The sequence below is a fragment of the Mastigoproctus giganteus genome, chromosome 9 (genome assembly GCF_048544385.1).
Source record: "Mastigoproctus giganteus isolate SK-2022 chromosome 9, ASM4854438v1, whole genome shotgun sequence".
In the NCBI taxonomy this organism is placed as follows: Eukaryota; Metazoa; Arthropoda; class Arachnida; order Uropygi; family Thelyphonidae; genus Mastigoproctus; species Mastigoproctus giganteus.
The window spans coordinates 173,149,158-173,164,557 of record NC_143583.1 but is presented as its reverse complement, the minus strand read 5'-3'; the positions used below and the strand labels follow the sequence as shown (position 1 = coordinate 173,164,557).

The following is a 15,400-nucleotide window of genomic DNA, read 5'->3' as shown; positions in this document are numbered from 1 at the left end:
GCACCTCCGTGCACTCTTCAATTTTCTTAACATCAAGTTCAGAAGCAGTTTCGATCATAACCCTTTTATTTCTAATAGGGCGAACTGATACTACCTTAACATTGGTTAAAACCGGTGTCACGGTTACAGGGATTCCTCCGATTGATGTTACTCGGAGTAGATGTTCAGATTGCCTGTCATTTTTAGTTTCAATCAAGAGATCCCCAGAACGGAGCCTCTTAACTGATTTGGGTGAACCAGCTAACCCATCTAACCCTTTCTGTATAAAGAAAGGTGACATTTTACCAATCAGTTTTTCATTGGTGGAGTGCATGATTAAGAACCGTGGGATAGGCCCTGATGGTAGTTCAGTCCGCTGCCTCTTTGAAGCAATAGTGCTGTCAGTGACTATATTTTCAGATAGAGACCGGGTTGGGGTCCCTGAAGAAATAAGTTTATCAGGATTCATGGAGTTTTTTAAATTGTTCAGTGCCCGGGCTCCCCACCCACCACGGAGCCCAAAGGGACGCCCACTACCCGGCATGCAATAAATGCGCTCGGGAGTGGAACGCCAGGGCTACCCAGACACTATACCCGCACTGCCGCCAGCCTGAATCCTGTCCCTCGGACCATGAGGGCAGGGGCGTGGCACTGACACAGTTGACCCTCGCAGGCGAGCCTACTAACCGATTGATCCTAGCCGGGCCTTCCAGACCACCCGTCTTGTCGAAGCAGGGGCCAAAGTGGTGTATTGAAGCTGGGCCCCTCAACCACTAGGATCCCCCTTTCCGAATTTCCACAGGTCGCAGCGCACGGCAAACACGCCGGATTCCATTGATGTAAGCTTGGAACCTGAGCTGTGGGCGTTGGATCCCAGTGATGCTAGTCTGGAAGTCCACAGCATCACTGGGAGGTCCCCTCACCATGTACAGGTGCCCACGTCGAGGGGGGTGATTGTTAACAATGTCACTTTTTCCAGATCACCGCCATGTGGCAGTAGTACGAGTTGATGATCAATTGTGCTCCCTAAAGTGATTTAAATTTAGTGATACATCTAGTTTGTTACCCAATCTGATGAACATCATCGTGTAATGGACAGCAAAAGCTTTCCAATCATATGGGGTTCTGGAGGCACCAAACCTATACTAGATAAGTAACTTTAATTTTTAATTTGTTTATGAATGATCTTGTTAAAGCCAAAGCAAACTGCTGCTATTGTCTGACCAGCTGAAGGTCACTGTTGAGAAGAGCGCTTTTTAGTCACACTACACTGCCTTCGGCAGTGGTTGCCAGTTCGCAACCACCTGTATTTATCTCATTAGACTTAAACTCTACTGTTCTCCCTCAGACTCTACCGCAGAACAGTAAACTAACTGCCCCTTCCCAATGTATGTTTAAATTGGCATCTGCTGCTATAGCTCTGCATAATGGTTGATGAAGAAAATGCACACTATAGGGTTTTGCTGTGCTCCTGCAGGCAACAGCACCAGTTTTCGGGGGAAGAAAATTCAGAAGGGGGTTCCCTCCTCAATCCTGATGACTAAAAACAGAATTCAGACCACAAAAAAAAAACATCATCCATAAAAAATGAACATGACACATACCTTTTGTGGATAACTCTCCCAATTGTAATGGGGGAAAAGGACCTGAGGGTAATTGCAGTCAAATATGAAGTTCTCTGAGCAGTGCAGACGGGCTGCAAGAGTAGCTTATGGTGTCTTGTCAATGATATACAGGAATTTTTCTAGCAGGGATAAGGAGGAGATTATTCCCTTGTATAAGGCAATGGTCAGGCCACACCTTGAGTACTGTATACAGGTCTGGAGGCCTCATTTCAAGAAGGATGTAGAGCTGCTGGAACGAGTACAGAGAAGGGCAACAAGATTAGTGAATGGAACAAAGGGCTGCTCTTACGAAGAAAGGCTTAAGTTTTGCAAATTACAGTGCCTGGAGACCAGGCAGCGGCGAGGTGATCTGATAGAGGTGTATAAAGCCTTGAATGGTTTGAGCATGCTCAATGCTGATGGGATTCTTCCTCTTGTTCAGAATAATCACCTGAGAGGACATAAATTCAAATTGAGGAAAGACAGATGTAGGATAGATGTGCGGAAGTTTGCCTTTAGCCAGCAGGTAGTTGGTTGGTGGAAGAGACTTCCATCCCTTGTTGTGGAAGTTGATAGCCTAAATAAATTTAAGGCTCAGCTGGACAGATATTTAGAACGAATGGAGGGGTGAAATGGAAGTGGGTTTTTTTTTTTTTTTTGGCTGATGCTGCATAAGCTTGCTTTCTTGCATCGTATGCCTCTACTAATACTAATGCTGTCAATGATTGTGCTCCCCAGAATCCACAAAGAAACTTCCTCCCCTCAAGAAAAAGGTTCTCAAAACACTCAAAGTGTCTGGCTCACTCCCCCTAAACAATGGGAGCGATGAAGAGGAATGGGACAAAATGCCAAATTTATTCAGCAAAGATATTCTCCAACTTAAAATTATACCGAAACTGAGGTGGAAAATGGAATGCTGCCTTCATAGCAAAAACAAAGTCACCAGGGCCCGCATCGTTATGAATTTCATACTACTCAGGCTCTTTTAAGAAGTTATATGAGGTCATTATAGAAAATGAACAGCTGCTGCTATAGCTCTGCATAATGGCTGAAGAAGGAAATGCACACTGTTAGGCCATGTTATCTCAAGGATCTGGGTGTATTGTTACAATGTGTATGCCATATCCAAAAATTTCATTACTTCATACAGCATGTCCCCCCCCCCCCCACTTTTTCTTACTATTGAATACACCATGAATAGCCAAACTAGTAGAATAAGCGTATTTGTGAAAAGATCTGGTCCTTGAGGTTGTCACAGATATGCCAGAAAAGCTGTACTTGCTATCTGGGAGTCTAAAACGCTGCTGGAATTGACATTCGGGTGACATTCAAGTCAAGTAGACCCAATTTTGGCAAAGTCCGGACAGTCTTTGACAGCCAAATCCTCTGCTTGCACTTTGATGATGGTGGGACTGTTAGCAATCATGGGTATAACCTCCATGCACAAGCACACTGTGGGTGACTACCCAGGTATGAACCAACGTAAGCAGGGGTTGAGGTGTGGCGCCAAAACCACAATGAGGAATGCCGCCCCTATGTGTTACCAGGCAATACTAGGGGATAGATGACTCTCATCAACCGGTGCAATACCACCACTTTGCTTATCGGAGGCTTGAAGTGGCAGAACCCGTTGTTTAGTCTCCAAGAGCTAAGTTCCGGTCAACCCTTACCCATCTCTTCCATCATGCAGTATGACTGATGACTTTTGAGGTTATGATGAACATCACGGCGAGATCCAATATTCCTTACATTTCGAGGGTTCATCTCTAAAACGGTGTTCACAGACTGGCCACTAGTTAGTACACTGGACAGAACCTATTGGTAACTCTCTAGGAGGCCTCCGGATCAGCTAGTGTATAATCTTGCTACCTCTACTCTGCCAGATAGTGACTGGAGGGAGTCAGAGTAGTGGTTATGCGGGAGGAATTGTCGAGGCCACGTTATGTCAAGGTATATTCTTACCATGTGTATGCCATATCCAAAAATTTCATTACTACATACAGCATTTCCCCCCACACTTTTTCTTACTATTGAATACGCCATGAATAGTCAAACTAATAGAGTAAGCTTATCTGCGAAAAGATCTAAACCTCCCAAACACTTCCTAGTTCATTTCACAAATATACATGGTCTCAATTCTAATCTCAACGATGTCCATTTCTACTTGCAGTCTGCCAAACCCCATGTACTTTTTCTGACAGAATCTCAGGTATCGGTTTATTCAACTATTCCTCATCTCAGTTGCCCAAATTATTCGCTGAATGATTCCTTTCGCCTCAAAGGTGGTACTTGTGCTTATGTCTGTTCTGATATTCCCTGTCAGAGACTTGGTAATTTGGAATCTCCTCTTTTCGATCTTCTCTGGCTTAAAATCTCTCTACCTCATTGTGTCAAATTCATTTGTCGTCTCTACCGTTCTCCCAACTCCACTACTCACTTGGAGCTCTTTGACTTCCTCTCTTTGCGACTTGACTTTCTCCAGTTCAACTTTCCTAACAGTGAGGTAATTTTCCTTGGTGATTTTAATGTTCATAACTCCAGCTGGCTTGTTTTCTGGTCACACAGACCCAGCTGGTCAAGATGCTGAAGCTTTTGCAATTACTAATGACCTTGCACAAATCATTAATTTACCTACAATAATACCAGAAAATCCTAACCATACAGCCAACACTCTTCACCTTTTTCTCACAAACAACTCTTCTAAATACACGGTGGAAGTTAGTTGTCCTTTAGAAACCCCAGATCACAACTTGGTGAGTGTCTCTTCTCCAATGGAGCCTTTATCTCATGGCTATTCCCAACCTTGTGTTGTTTTCATCCCATTTTGCATTACAAGAATGCAAAATGGGATGACCTGCGAGATTTCTTTTCCCTGATTGGGTTACTGTTTCAAAACTTCTGATGTCAATGTTTGCTCAGAATATGTCAGTGAAGTTATTCTTGTAGGAATGGAATCATTTACCCCACACTCCACTTTAAAATCTCATCCTTTAACTAAACCTTGGTTTTCTAATATATGTGCTAAGGCTGCTCAAGAGAAGAACATTGCATATCGTAATTGGCTTGTTTCCAATTCTTCAGTTTCATTTTTTGCCTACACCAAAGCTCGCAACAATTGTAAAGCAGTTATTAATCAGTCCAATCTAGATTTTGAACAGGCTAAGATTAGAAAACTTTCTTTTTGTCCTAATGGTAGCTGAGCATTCTGATCTCTTGCGAAAGATATTGGCTGCAACTTTTGCCCATCTCTACTCCCACCTTTGTCAAAACCAGATGGTTCTGTTGTCACTTTAGCCAAGGATAAAGCTGACCTGCTAGCATCCCATTTCCCTTCCAACTCATGTATTAATGATCTTGGTAAAACATCTCCCACCATTCCCAACATGCTCCATTCAATGTCTCCTGTGGTCTTCTGCCCAAAGGATGTCAGAAGGATTTTGACAAATCTTGACGCTAAGAAAACTGCAGGTTCTGATGGTATTTCTCCACTTGTTCTCAAAGCCTGTGCTCCTGAACTTACTCCTGTTTTTTGCTGCCTTTTTTTTCACTTTCTTATTCTGAAGGTGTTTTTCCTTCTGCTTGGAAATTTGCTCATATCCAGCCAGTGTCACCCTTGTTAGGACAAGGGTGACAAATCAATCCCATCCAATTATCGTCCCATTACAATTACTTCTACTCCTTCTAAAGTAATGGAGAAATCAATTAACCGCCAACTCTTAAACTAGCTAGAAACCTGCCATCTGATGAACGATCGCCAGTATGGATTCTGTCATTGTCGATCCACGGTGATATTCAGGCTTATGTTACCCATTTATGGACAAATTCAATGGAAAAGTTGCTTTTGACATCTTGAAGGCTTTTGATTGTGTTTGGCATAAAGGTCTTCTAAACAAGCTTCCATCTTATGGTTTGCCAACTGTTTTTTGTAATTGGTTATCTAGTTTTCTCTCTGATCTGAATTGGCTTCTATAATTCCCGGTCTCTCTTTCAAAACAATCTGAACACATGCTGCCACCAGCCAACATCCATTTACTGTCCAACTTCAAACTCACAGAACCAACTTTTCATCTTCCTTGTTTATTCATTCAACTGCTATTTTCTGGAACAGCTTTCCTTCATACGTATTTCCTGAAAATTACAGTCTACAGAAGTTCAAGTCTAATGTCAACAAATATCTTGTTTCATCTTCACAACCTCCATCCCAAGCACAGTACTAAGTACTATAGGTTCTAATACCTATTGTGTTTGGGTTTTCTTAAAAAAAAAAAAAAAAAAGCACTGAAGGCCGCCAATGCCCAACTCCAACAAACTAATAAAACCCTATCTGAAGTAACCAAGAATCCAACTATAGGAGCTCTGAATACCCCCCTCCTCCCAAGCTTCTGATGAAAGGACCCAGCACCAGTTGGCTTATGTTGCCATGCTGAAATTATCTCTGATCCCCACCACACAGAACAAGCACACGCTGATTATAAAGGTTAGAGAAGGGCGCGACATTCCAGACAACAATGGAGCAAAGGACACCTTCCTAAAGATGATAACACCAAAACTAGACAACCTTGAAATCAAAAGCATTCGCAAAATTTGCGACTAAGGAATAATATTGGAAGCAGCCACTAAGTCATATCTAGAACAGATCAAGTCTTGTGGCATAGCTGAAGTGTCCTAAAAAAACAGCCAATATGTGGGCATTGTGCTGAGGCAGGGCATCTCTACAAGGATTGGTCCAACAAGGCCTCACCTCATAAATGCTCAAATTGCAAAGCAATTAACAAATCATACAATCACTCCGTGCAGGATGGAGTTTGTCTTGTATATAGAAGAGCAGCAGATGTAGTATGCAATATGACTATGGAAAATAGGATGTTCAAACCCCCATGTCCAGACTTTGTATAGCCCAGATCAATGTCAAAAAATCCATCTAATGGACTGGTTAAATCTAGATATTCTTCTCTTTCAGGTACCGTACTGTGTTCGTGGAAGGGTCTCTGGTGATTACCCTCTTGCTTTCAGGAAAATCCAGACCACAAACTAACTGGGTCTTGCTGCAATCAGCATCCGCAATCCAGGCCTAGTAGTAACACAGACAGAATCACTTTGCACTCCCCACCTAGCTGGGGATACAATAGAAGGCAGCTTGGCTGTATTGTAGTCTTAACAGCCTACTTCCAATTTGGTACTGACATCCTCCTGCACATAGCTCGACTGGGACAAACTCTTGACCTCCTGGAGAAGACTGATGTCATTATAGCAGCAGATTCGAATGCCTGGTCAACACAATGGTTCAACACCTCTACTTCCACAAGAGGAGACAGGTTAGATGAATTCGTTGCCTCACGCAGCTTTTAAATCATCAATAGACTAGGATAACCAACCACCTAACCTGGACATCACACTGCCATTACTGCCTCATCGTCTACAGCATCACTGATTCTGCCATCTCTCATCAAGTATCTACCCAGGATATTAAAAGATTCTCCACAAAAACAGCGAATTGGGACCAGTTTAACAATGTAATTCAAGGAGTTCTTCAAGACCCAGCTAGCAACTCCTACTAATCAATGAAAAGTGTGCAGAAAACAGACTTTGTGCAGAGTCTGCTTCTCAAAGCTTCAGAGGCTTCCATGAAAAAAATGTTCCAGCAACCTGAGATCTGTACCATGGGAGTCGCAGGAGCTCACTAACCTGCACAATTCTCTGATGCATGCTCGCAATGAATACCAATGCAAGCAAAGGACTGAATCTGCTCACATTGTAGAACAGTACAGAGACCAATTTAAAGCAGTCTGCCCTGAATATACTAACAAAATTTATCAAGCCAAACAGAGTTCCTGGCATTGCCTTTTCAAGACTTTGGGGGAATTGGATTCCATGTGTGTTTAGTCTACAAACTCATGAGGAATAAGCTGGGATCCACGGAGGTCATAAACTCTGTTCGCACTGATGACTCAAATCAAATCAGGGTGTTCACAATCGATTTCCTATCTAAAACCCTCATAAGAGACTACATACTGGGAAGACACAATCAACTGGATTTTGAATGAACTAATATATCAGGACAACATCAACTCTGACATCTACACAAAGATTGCAGCAGAAGCTTCCAACCAGATGCTATGGAGGAACCATTCACATAGGAGAAAATGGATGTGGCAATCAATAAAATCAAAAAAAGCAAAGCTCCTAGTCTAGATTTTACAGAGGGCGAGACTGTGTAGCATCTCTGTGCCATAGCTCCTTCTTCAGCTCTTCAACACCTGTCTGAGCGAGGGCAACTTTTCATCACTATGGAAGCATGCTAACCTGAGGCTCTTACCCAAGGATCCCACAGGTACCTCCAAGGCATACCACCCCATTGCACTGCTTCCCATTCTCAGCAAGGTTTTTGAGAGACTGCTGCTCTTCTGCTTCCATCCACAATATGAAGCCAATGATTTGGCATCTCCTTTTCAATTTAGATTCAAATCAGGATGCTCACAATCGATTTCCTATCTAAAACCCTCAAAGTGGCAGAACAGTCAGATGCAACTTATGTACTGGCAATCTTCATTGACTTCAAAGAAACTTTTGACAAAGTGTGGTGGCCGGGCATTCTCCAGTGGGCCAGAGTCTCTGACTGTACCTGAAATTTCTACTACTGCCTCAAAAGCTACTTTTCTAACCACATGGTCAGCACATTCTCAGCAAGGTTTTTGAGAGACTGCTGCTCTTCTGCTTCCAACCACAATAGGAAGCCAATGATTTGGCATCTCCTTTTCAATTTAGATTCAAATCAGGGTGCTCACAATCAATTTCCTATCTAAACCCTCAAAGTGGCAGAACAGTCGGATGCAACTTATGTACTGGCAATCTTCATTGACTTCAAAGGAACTTTTGACAAAGTGTGGTGGCCAGGCATTCTCCAGTGGGCCAGAGTGTCTGACTGTACCTGGAATTTCTACCACTGCCTCAAAAGCTACTTTTCTAACCACAAGGTCAGCACCAAAACAAAATATCACTGATCACGCGACATCTAACCACAGGCTGTTCCCAGGGCTCCATCCTGGGGACAGGTTGGAGCCCACACACTACTCAGCTTTCTTATATGCCAATGATATGGTTATCATCAGGAAAAAAAAAAATACAGTCTCCACTGAGAAGAACAGAACCCTCCTATTGAAAGGCAAACTGGACTTCTCCAGACCTCCTACCATATGTTTTAATGGCTGCCCACTGAAAAATTACCAATCGGTGAAGTACCTAGGAGTAAGTTTGGATGACCGGAGAACTTTCACTCCCATCTCCAAGCTATCAAAGAAAATATAAAAAATTACATTACTGCAAGGACTAGGGTTTAAAAGGACTGACTCTTGTCACATATGGAGCTGTAGTATGGTACTTCCAAGTGACTATAGTACATGCACAACGTCAAATTTAGCAAATTCAACAACTTATGCTACTACAAATGACCCATGCATGTATAATGACATGCAACTACCGCCCTATAGGTACTAACAGGTTACCTCCCCTTGGACCTCCAGGTTGCTTTTATTGGACTCTCATATGCCATTAAGAAGAATAAGGAAGCAGAATTTCTCACTATTCAAATCCGTACCAATAACCAACAGGAACACAAATGTATGTGTGTGGCTAGAACTGATTAACTGGTGGCAAACTCACTGGAATAATTCCACAACTGGTGCAACTACTAAACTTTTCCTCCCTGAAGTAACCTACATCAACAAACAACATCCCACTTAGTTCTTCCCTAAGATCTATCTTCCTTTCGATTAACTGGCCATGGTACTTCAAGAGATGCCTTCTAGAGTTCAGCCTAGTCGAAGATGACCTCTGTACCTGCAGAGAATCTGAAGACTGGGAGCATGTGATGCACTCATGCAACATATACTTAGATCTAAGAACCGTACTACTCCTAGACCTTCATACTACATCACTTCAGCTAGAAACCAAGTTACCGAAGTCTAATGATGCCTTTTGCACCCTGATCAGTTATGCCAATGAAGTCATTGGCATAACTGATCAAATGATGCCAGCAATTTCGTCATTGCTGGCATCATCTGCAACTTCCTAACACTACTCTTGGACCACCACCACCTCCTCACAGCAACTGATACCCAGCACCGGAAACTCACAGTCATGAAATTGCAAATTAGACTCCTAACCCACCCTGCTGGCCCAGGGTGCACTCCTGAGCAGGATGATCCTTAGGGCCACCAACTAGGTGCCCTGTCGACACTGCTCCATGGTTCACCATTGTGGCAATCTCTAACTGTTTAATTCTAACTGTTTAATTAAGAGAACTTTACTTGTTCTCTTCTCCCTACCCACAGTCCTCCAGGACTCTCCCAACTGCACCTAGCACTCTTCTTGCTCCTTTTTGCCTGGGAGGATGCCTACACTCTGCCATCCCCTGCTGTCTTCCCTGTCTCTTATCTGCTTTTTCCTTGGCCTCTCCTCACTCTTGCTCCTGCAAGAGTGTGGATGGCCCGTCAGTTGTTTTTCTACTCCCTAGCCTGGCTCCTCTTGCCAGTGGATGGATGCTGGGAGGTTCTTTTCCAGTGATCGCACTTCCCAGTAACAAAGAGGCCACTCAAACAACACATTACTCACACAACCCACATCGACTGGCTTTGCAAAGTTTTGCAGCACCACAGAGTACTTAACGTAGATTTGTGGGGAACTGCATAACAATAACACTATGTCACTTCCCCCATAGCATAGATGTGGGAAACCACCGGTAGCACTTTCCACAAAACACTATATATATATATATATATATTAAAAAAAAACTATAATGCTACTTTACCCACCCAATGTCTAACTGTACTCACATCTACAGTATTGTCACCATAAACATTTTTGGGATGAGTACGAATTTTGATAGGCGTCACTTCTTCCTTGGTAAGAAATACAATCACTCTTTTCTTGATACGTATATCTGTAACATCCACCATTTTGAACTATTTGTGTGCTGCACTCATGGCACCACATTTGAAAGCAAAAAATTAGGAGGCATTAATTTCGTACAGGACCTAATATGATATTTCAATCAAACATTTAAACTCTATCATGTAAAATACAATAATACTGAAGCGATAGAATTTAAAAAAAAAACAGTAAGGTTTAACCCCAGTGGGCTCACATCTGGTGAGTATGGGCTTGGCACACCCAGGGTCCTGAGCTGGATATCATCATTCTTCTCTTTCTTGGTGATTCTCTCTCTCTCTCTCTCTCTCTCTCTCTCAGGGTAACTTGGGAATTTTTTTGGCTGGTGCAGCATAAGCCTCAGGCTTCCTTGTGCCATATAGCTAGTAATAATAATAATAATAATAATAAACAAAATTATAATGGAAAAAAGTATCAGAAGTTATGAATTACAGTTTATCTTTTAAAAACTCTTCCGAATAGTCAAAAGTAGAGTAAGAAGTAAGACTAAATAAATTTAACGCATAAATGTGGAATCATAAGGTAAGGTTAAATAAATAAATAAATAAATCTAAATAATTAATTAAAAAATAAAATAAAATACTTAATTAACATTAATAATTAATAAATACTATAATGCATTAAGGGCTTATGTCTCAGGCTGTGAGGGAGTTAGACCATGTACAAGTTGGTGCATCATATTAGTACACAGCCAATTCTAGATTAGCAAATTATTTGCAAAAGCCATCATTTAAATCATATCTCATATTGTGAACACCTTAACGACGAGTTGCCATGACATTGCACTACTTCGAATAAGTAACGCAACTTTGAATAAGCAACAGTCTTCTCCTTTAGGAGAAGACTGTTGTTATTTATTCTCAGTGGATACCACCACCCAGATGGCATCGTTTCAGGGCTATTTGGCCCTTCTCCGGTGGGTGGGTAGGTACCCAAGTGATGTAATGATGGCAAAACAGTTATGAAGTATAATTCCACAATATGAGAGATGGGTGGTGGTATCCACTGAGAATAAGTAACAATAGTCTTCTCCTTTAGGTGAAGCGTTACTTATTCGAAGTAGTGCAATGTCATGGCAACTCGTCGTGAAGGTGTTCACAATATGAGATATGACTTAAACAATGCCGCTTTTGCAAATAATTTGCTAATCTAGAATTGGCTGTGTACTAATATGATGCAGTTGCACTAACTTGTAAATTAATAAATAATAATTAATTAATAATAAATAAATAAATAAATCTAAATAAATTTAATCTTACCTTATGATTAAATTAAATAATTAAAGATTAATTAATTAAAAAAACAATCTCAGAAAATATCCATCCAGGTATTTTTATTATTTTTATACAAAACAGGAAAATTAGAAAGATTTTTAAATGCTCCCCCTTTTTTTTGACTTACTGATAACGAACACAGACAAACTGTGCATCCCAGTAGCATTTGCACACATAGCAATTGTAACTCGCTCTTTTCTCATCTTAAAACCTGGTGCAGGTATTTCTCTTTTAGTGGCTAGGGTTTTTCTTGGTAATGCTTTCCATAATAAGCCCATCTCATCAACATTATAAACCTTTTCTGTCTCTTAATTTGCTATAACTGAAGCAAATTTACTTTCAAAGGACACCGCTACAGATTAGTCTGCAAAAGTGCCTTTAAACTGAGTCACGTATACCGTGTCTCAGTTTAAAGTTTTTCAGCCAACGTGTGCTTGCCTTAAAATCTTCATTAACTCTTAATTTTCGATTAAAATCAAATGCTTTTTCATGCAATGTTGGGCCAGACACTGGTTCGCCTAAATTTCGCTTCTGAAGAAACCACAAATAAAGTACTCTCCAAAGTGGCATTTTCAGGTTTCAACACCGTCTTTTTCCTGCTCGATCCTCCCTTCACCATAATTGACCCAAATTCTGTTATAGCACTGGAATTTTTCTTGTTGTCGTAAATTTTTTGAAGTTCCCACATTAAACTCTTTGGAGAGATTTCCTAAATTTTAATCTTTTCTAATTCTATGAACAATTTCCGTTATTTGTTGCAATGTTAAAACTACGCATTCATTTTCTTTTCGTTCACATTTTACTGTAAAAAATTGAGAAAAATAATAAATTGCACAGTTTCGGGCTGATATTATTCTTAACGAATCTGGAGCTGAACTAATCTGAAATTCACTCGTGCTTTCCGAGAAAACACAGTAGTCTCTGTGATATTTTTCTAAAACACATTTCTGAAGGCCACATAGAATTCTAGAGGTCACAATCATAAAACAATAAAAACAATTTGCAGTTTTTGGTTTATTGGGCTTTTTGTTTGTACAATCTGTTATAAACAGGTAGTAAACTCGATCTTCCGCTTATTATAATCAAAATTCAATTTGCAAATGTGATCATTATAACTGTCACTTACTGTACTACTGTTAATAATAATAAAAAAAAAGAAGAAATATCGGCCTTTCAAATTATTCTGGATAACTGACGTTCCAGATAATTGACTTCCGGATAACTAACATTCTACTGTACATCTTTTTAACATACTTACAGGAGGCTTAACAGCTGTTATTCCTGAAAAAATTAGTGGCACATTTTCTGGTCTGTAACTCCACCAGGCTGCCTGTGGAGAAAAGAAAGGCACAACTGGAGTTGCTAATGATCTTGAGGTTTGATATTCTTCTTGATCTCTAGGTTTCCAATTAGGATGATTTTGCCAATAATCAAAAAAGTGCTTAGAATAACCATTGCTTCCTTTTTTATTAATTATACTGTGGTTCGGGAAATGTGAATGCAGAGGTGATGGATGGCCAAGTTTACTATCCAATTTCATTATTTCTGACAACTGCTGATGGTCTTCTGTAAAGAGAATGAAAATATAACCGGGTTCAAAACAAACAAGATCTGAAGTGAAAGTTAACAAGTCAGGTTCAAAAAGTTTCTAACTTATGCAAAATCCATCTTGTGCCACTGTCCACAAGTTGAATGCCACTCATGGAGTTTCACAAGAATCAAAAGGCACAAACATAAGTGTATTTTTATTTAGCAAAGGCAGAATCAGTTAATTAGATACAATTGCATTTCATCTGAAACTGTTCCCACTTAAAATATATTGAATTTTAAGAAATAAGCAAATAGTAAGTTTTTTTGAATGGAAAGAAGTAAGTTTTTGCTAGGGAACAGTTTTTCATAAATGTGGATTATGATGAAGTAAACTTACGGACAAATTCTTTTTGAGGATGTAAATGTATTACCCATTCAGAATCTTCAAGATAAGTCAACAATCACTAAAAGACTATCTTTAGGTTTGAAAATTAGCAATAGCTTATAATGAGGTTACCACAACTAATAGTTGGAAGGCCATCATACATGAATGTAGGAAAATTAATATTAGGAGTTAATAAATTTGTTATAAATCTAGGAACCACCTGTAAAACTTCATCGCTATGATACTAAATTAAAAAATCAATCTTGCTTAAGGTGGGGGGGGCCTTTCTATACTCCATGATTTGGAGGCATTTTCTGGGGCATATATGTAATTATTTGCAATTGCAATTTAAATCATGATTATGAGGTGTGATTCAATCACAATTCATGCTTGTGGTTCAAATTACAGTTGCAAATAATTACATACACCCCCAGAAACATGAAGCAGCATTCCAAAGCAATATACTTTCTGCTATAAATCGAGTGGTATGCATCATTTTGTACACTAATTATCTCAAACTCATTATTCAGAAAACTTTTAGTTTCAGTTGGGACTTATAATTAGAAATGGTAATTTTCAATATGGATTTCTGACCTTTAATTAACATTTCTTCAAAGAATATATGCAAGCCTGAAGAAAAGATGTTCAATTTGTATGCTACTTCATCAGGTTTCCCATGACCATGTAGTATATCATTTACAATTGCCATACTTTACAAGAGCATTCAGTGAATAAAATGCAATAATAACACTGGTCAACAAAATGAAACTGTTTTTCTCTCCAAGCTGTAAACATACCTTTCTGATGTTTTGTGCACTGATTTCAAAAATGTTCTCATTTTTTTCCCTAGTAGGCTTTAATAATACAACTGTTGATAACATCAGCACAAGTTAATTAAGGCAATTTCATTACAAAACATGAAACTTGTTACAATTACATTTTTATCACTTTTACAGTTAAAACCAATACACCATTATACACATAGTTAAAATAATACAGTACACTATTATAAAAATGATTTGTACAATTTAAAACTGTTTTGGTAATCTTTGTCCACAATGTCAGTAGTCTGCCAAATATACATTCATTCTATAAATCTTGGTAGCAATTGTCCTTTGACAACGTCTTGATGCAATTTGTCCCCTTGCTCATCACTCACTATGTCAAGGTTTTCAGGGACACAACATCCATTTCTTTATATGCTCTCAGCAGTTGCTGAACTCCATCTTTGTATACAGGAGACCAACTCTTACCCAAAAAGTTCTCACAAAGCCATTTGAAAGCCTGTCAATGCTTTTAGTTTAGTTCTAATATATTGAGGCATTTTTCAAAGCTTTCATCCTGCAGAAAGCTGTTTTATTACACATACTATAAATTGGTGTGTTCATGATAGTCTGTAACTGTGTAAATTAAACCATTAATTTCTTGTGCATAGTCTCCCTCTCTTAAAATTGAATCCTACACCTTTTCCTGTGACTACATGGATAGTGTCATAAAATGGGTAGTGTCCAATTTCTATGGATGCTACGTATTTTATGACATTATAGTCACTGCCTGCTATTGGTTCCTGGACTGTCAAATTCAGGATGCAGTTTGGATGTTTAGAAAGAAGTAGGTCAAGGATATTAGAGCTTCTTGAACTTTCTCTGACATTTTGAAATAAACGATAATCATCTATTTAA

General features: G+C 39.7%; 1 protein-coding gene across 1 annotated transcript in view; it reads right to left on the bottom strand.

The window, feature by feature from the left end:
- The window catches only part of Arms (Ankyrin repeat-rich membrane spanning), a 680,132-nt gene that overhangs the window by 81,801 nt on the left and 582,931 nt on the right, over positions 1 to 15,400 (bottom strand). Inside the window, exon 22 of the mRNA XM_090381558.1 lies at positions 13,062 to 13,369. Within this exon, the coding sequence (XP_090237684.1) occupies positions 13,062 to 13,369 (308 nt within the window). The remainder of the gene's footprint in view (positions 1 to 13,061; positions 13,370 to 15,400) is intronic.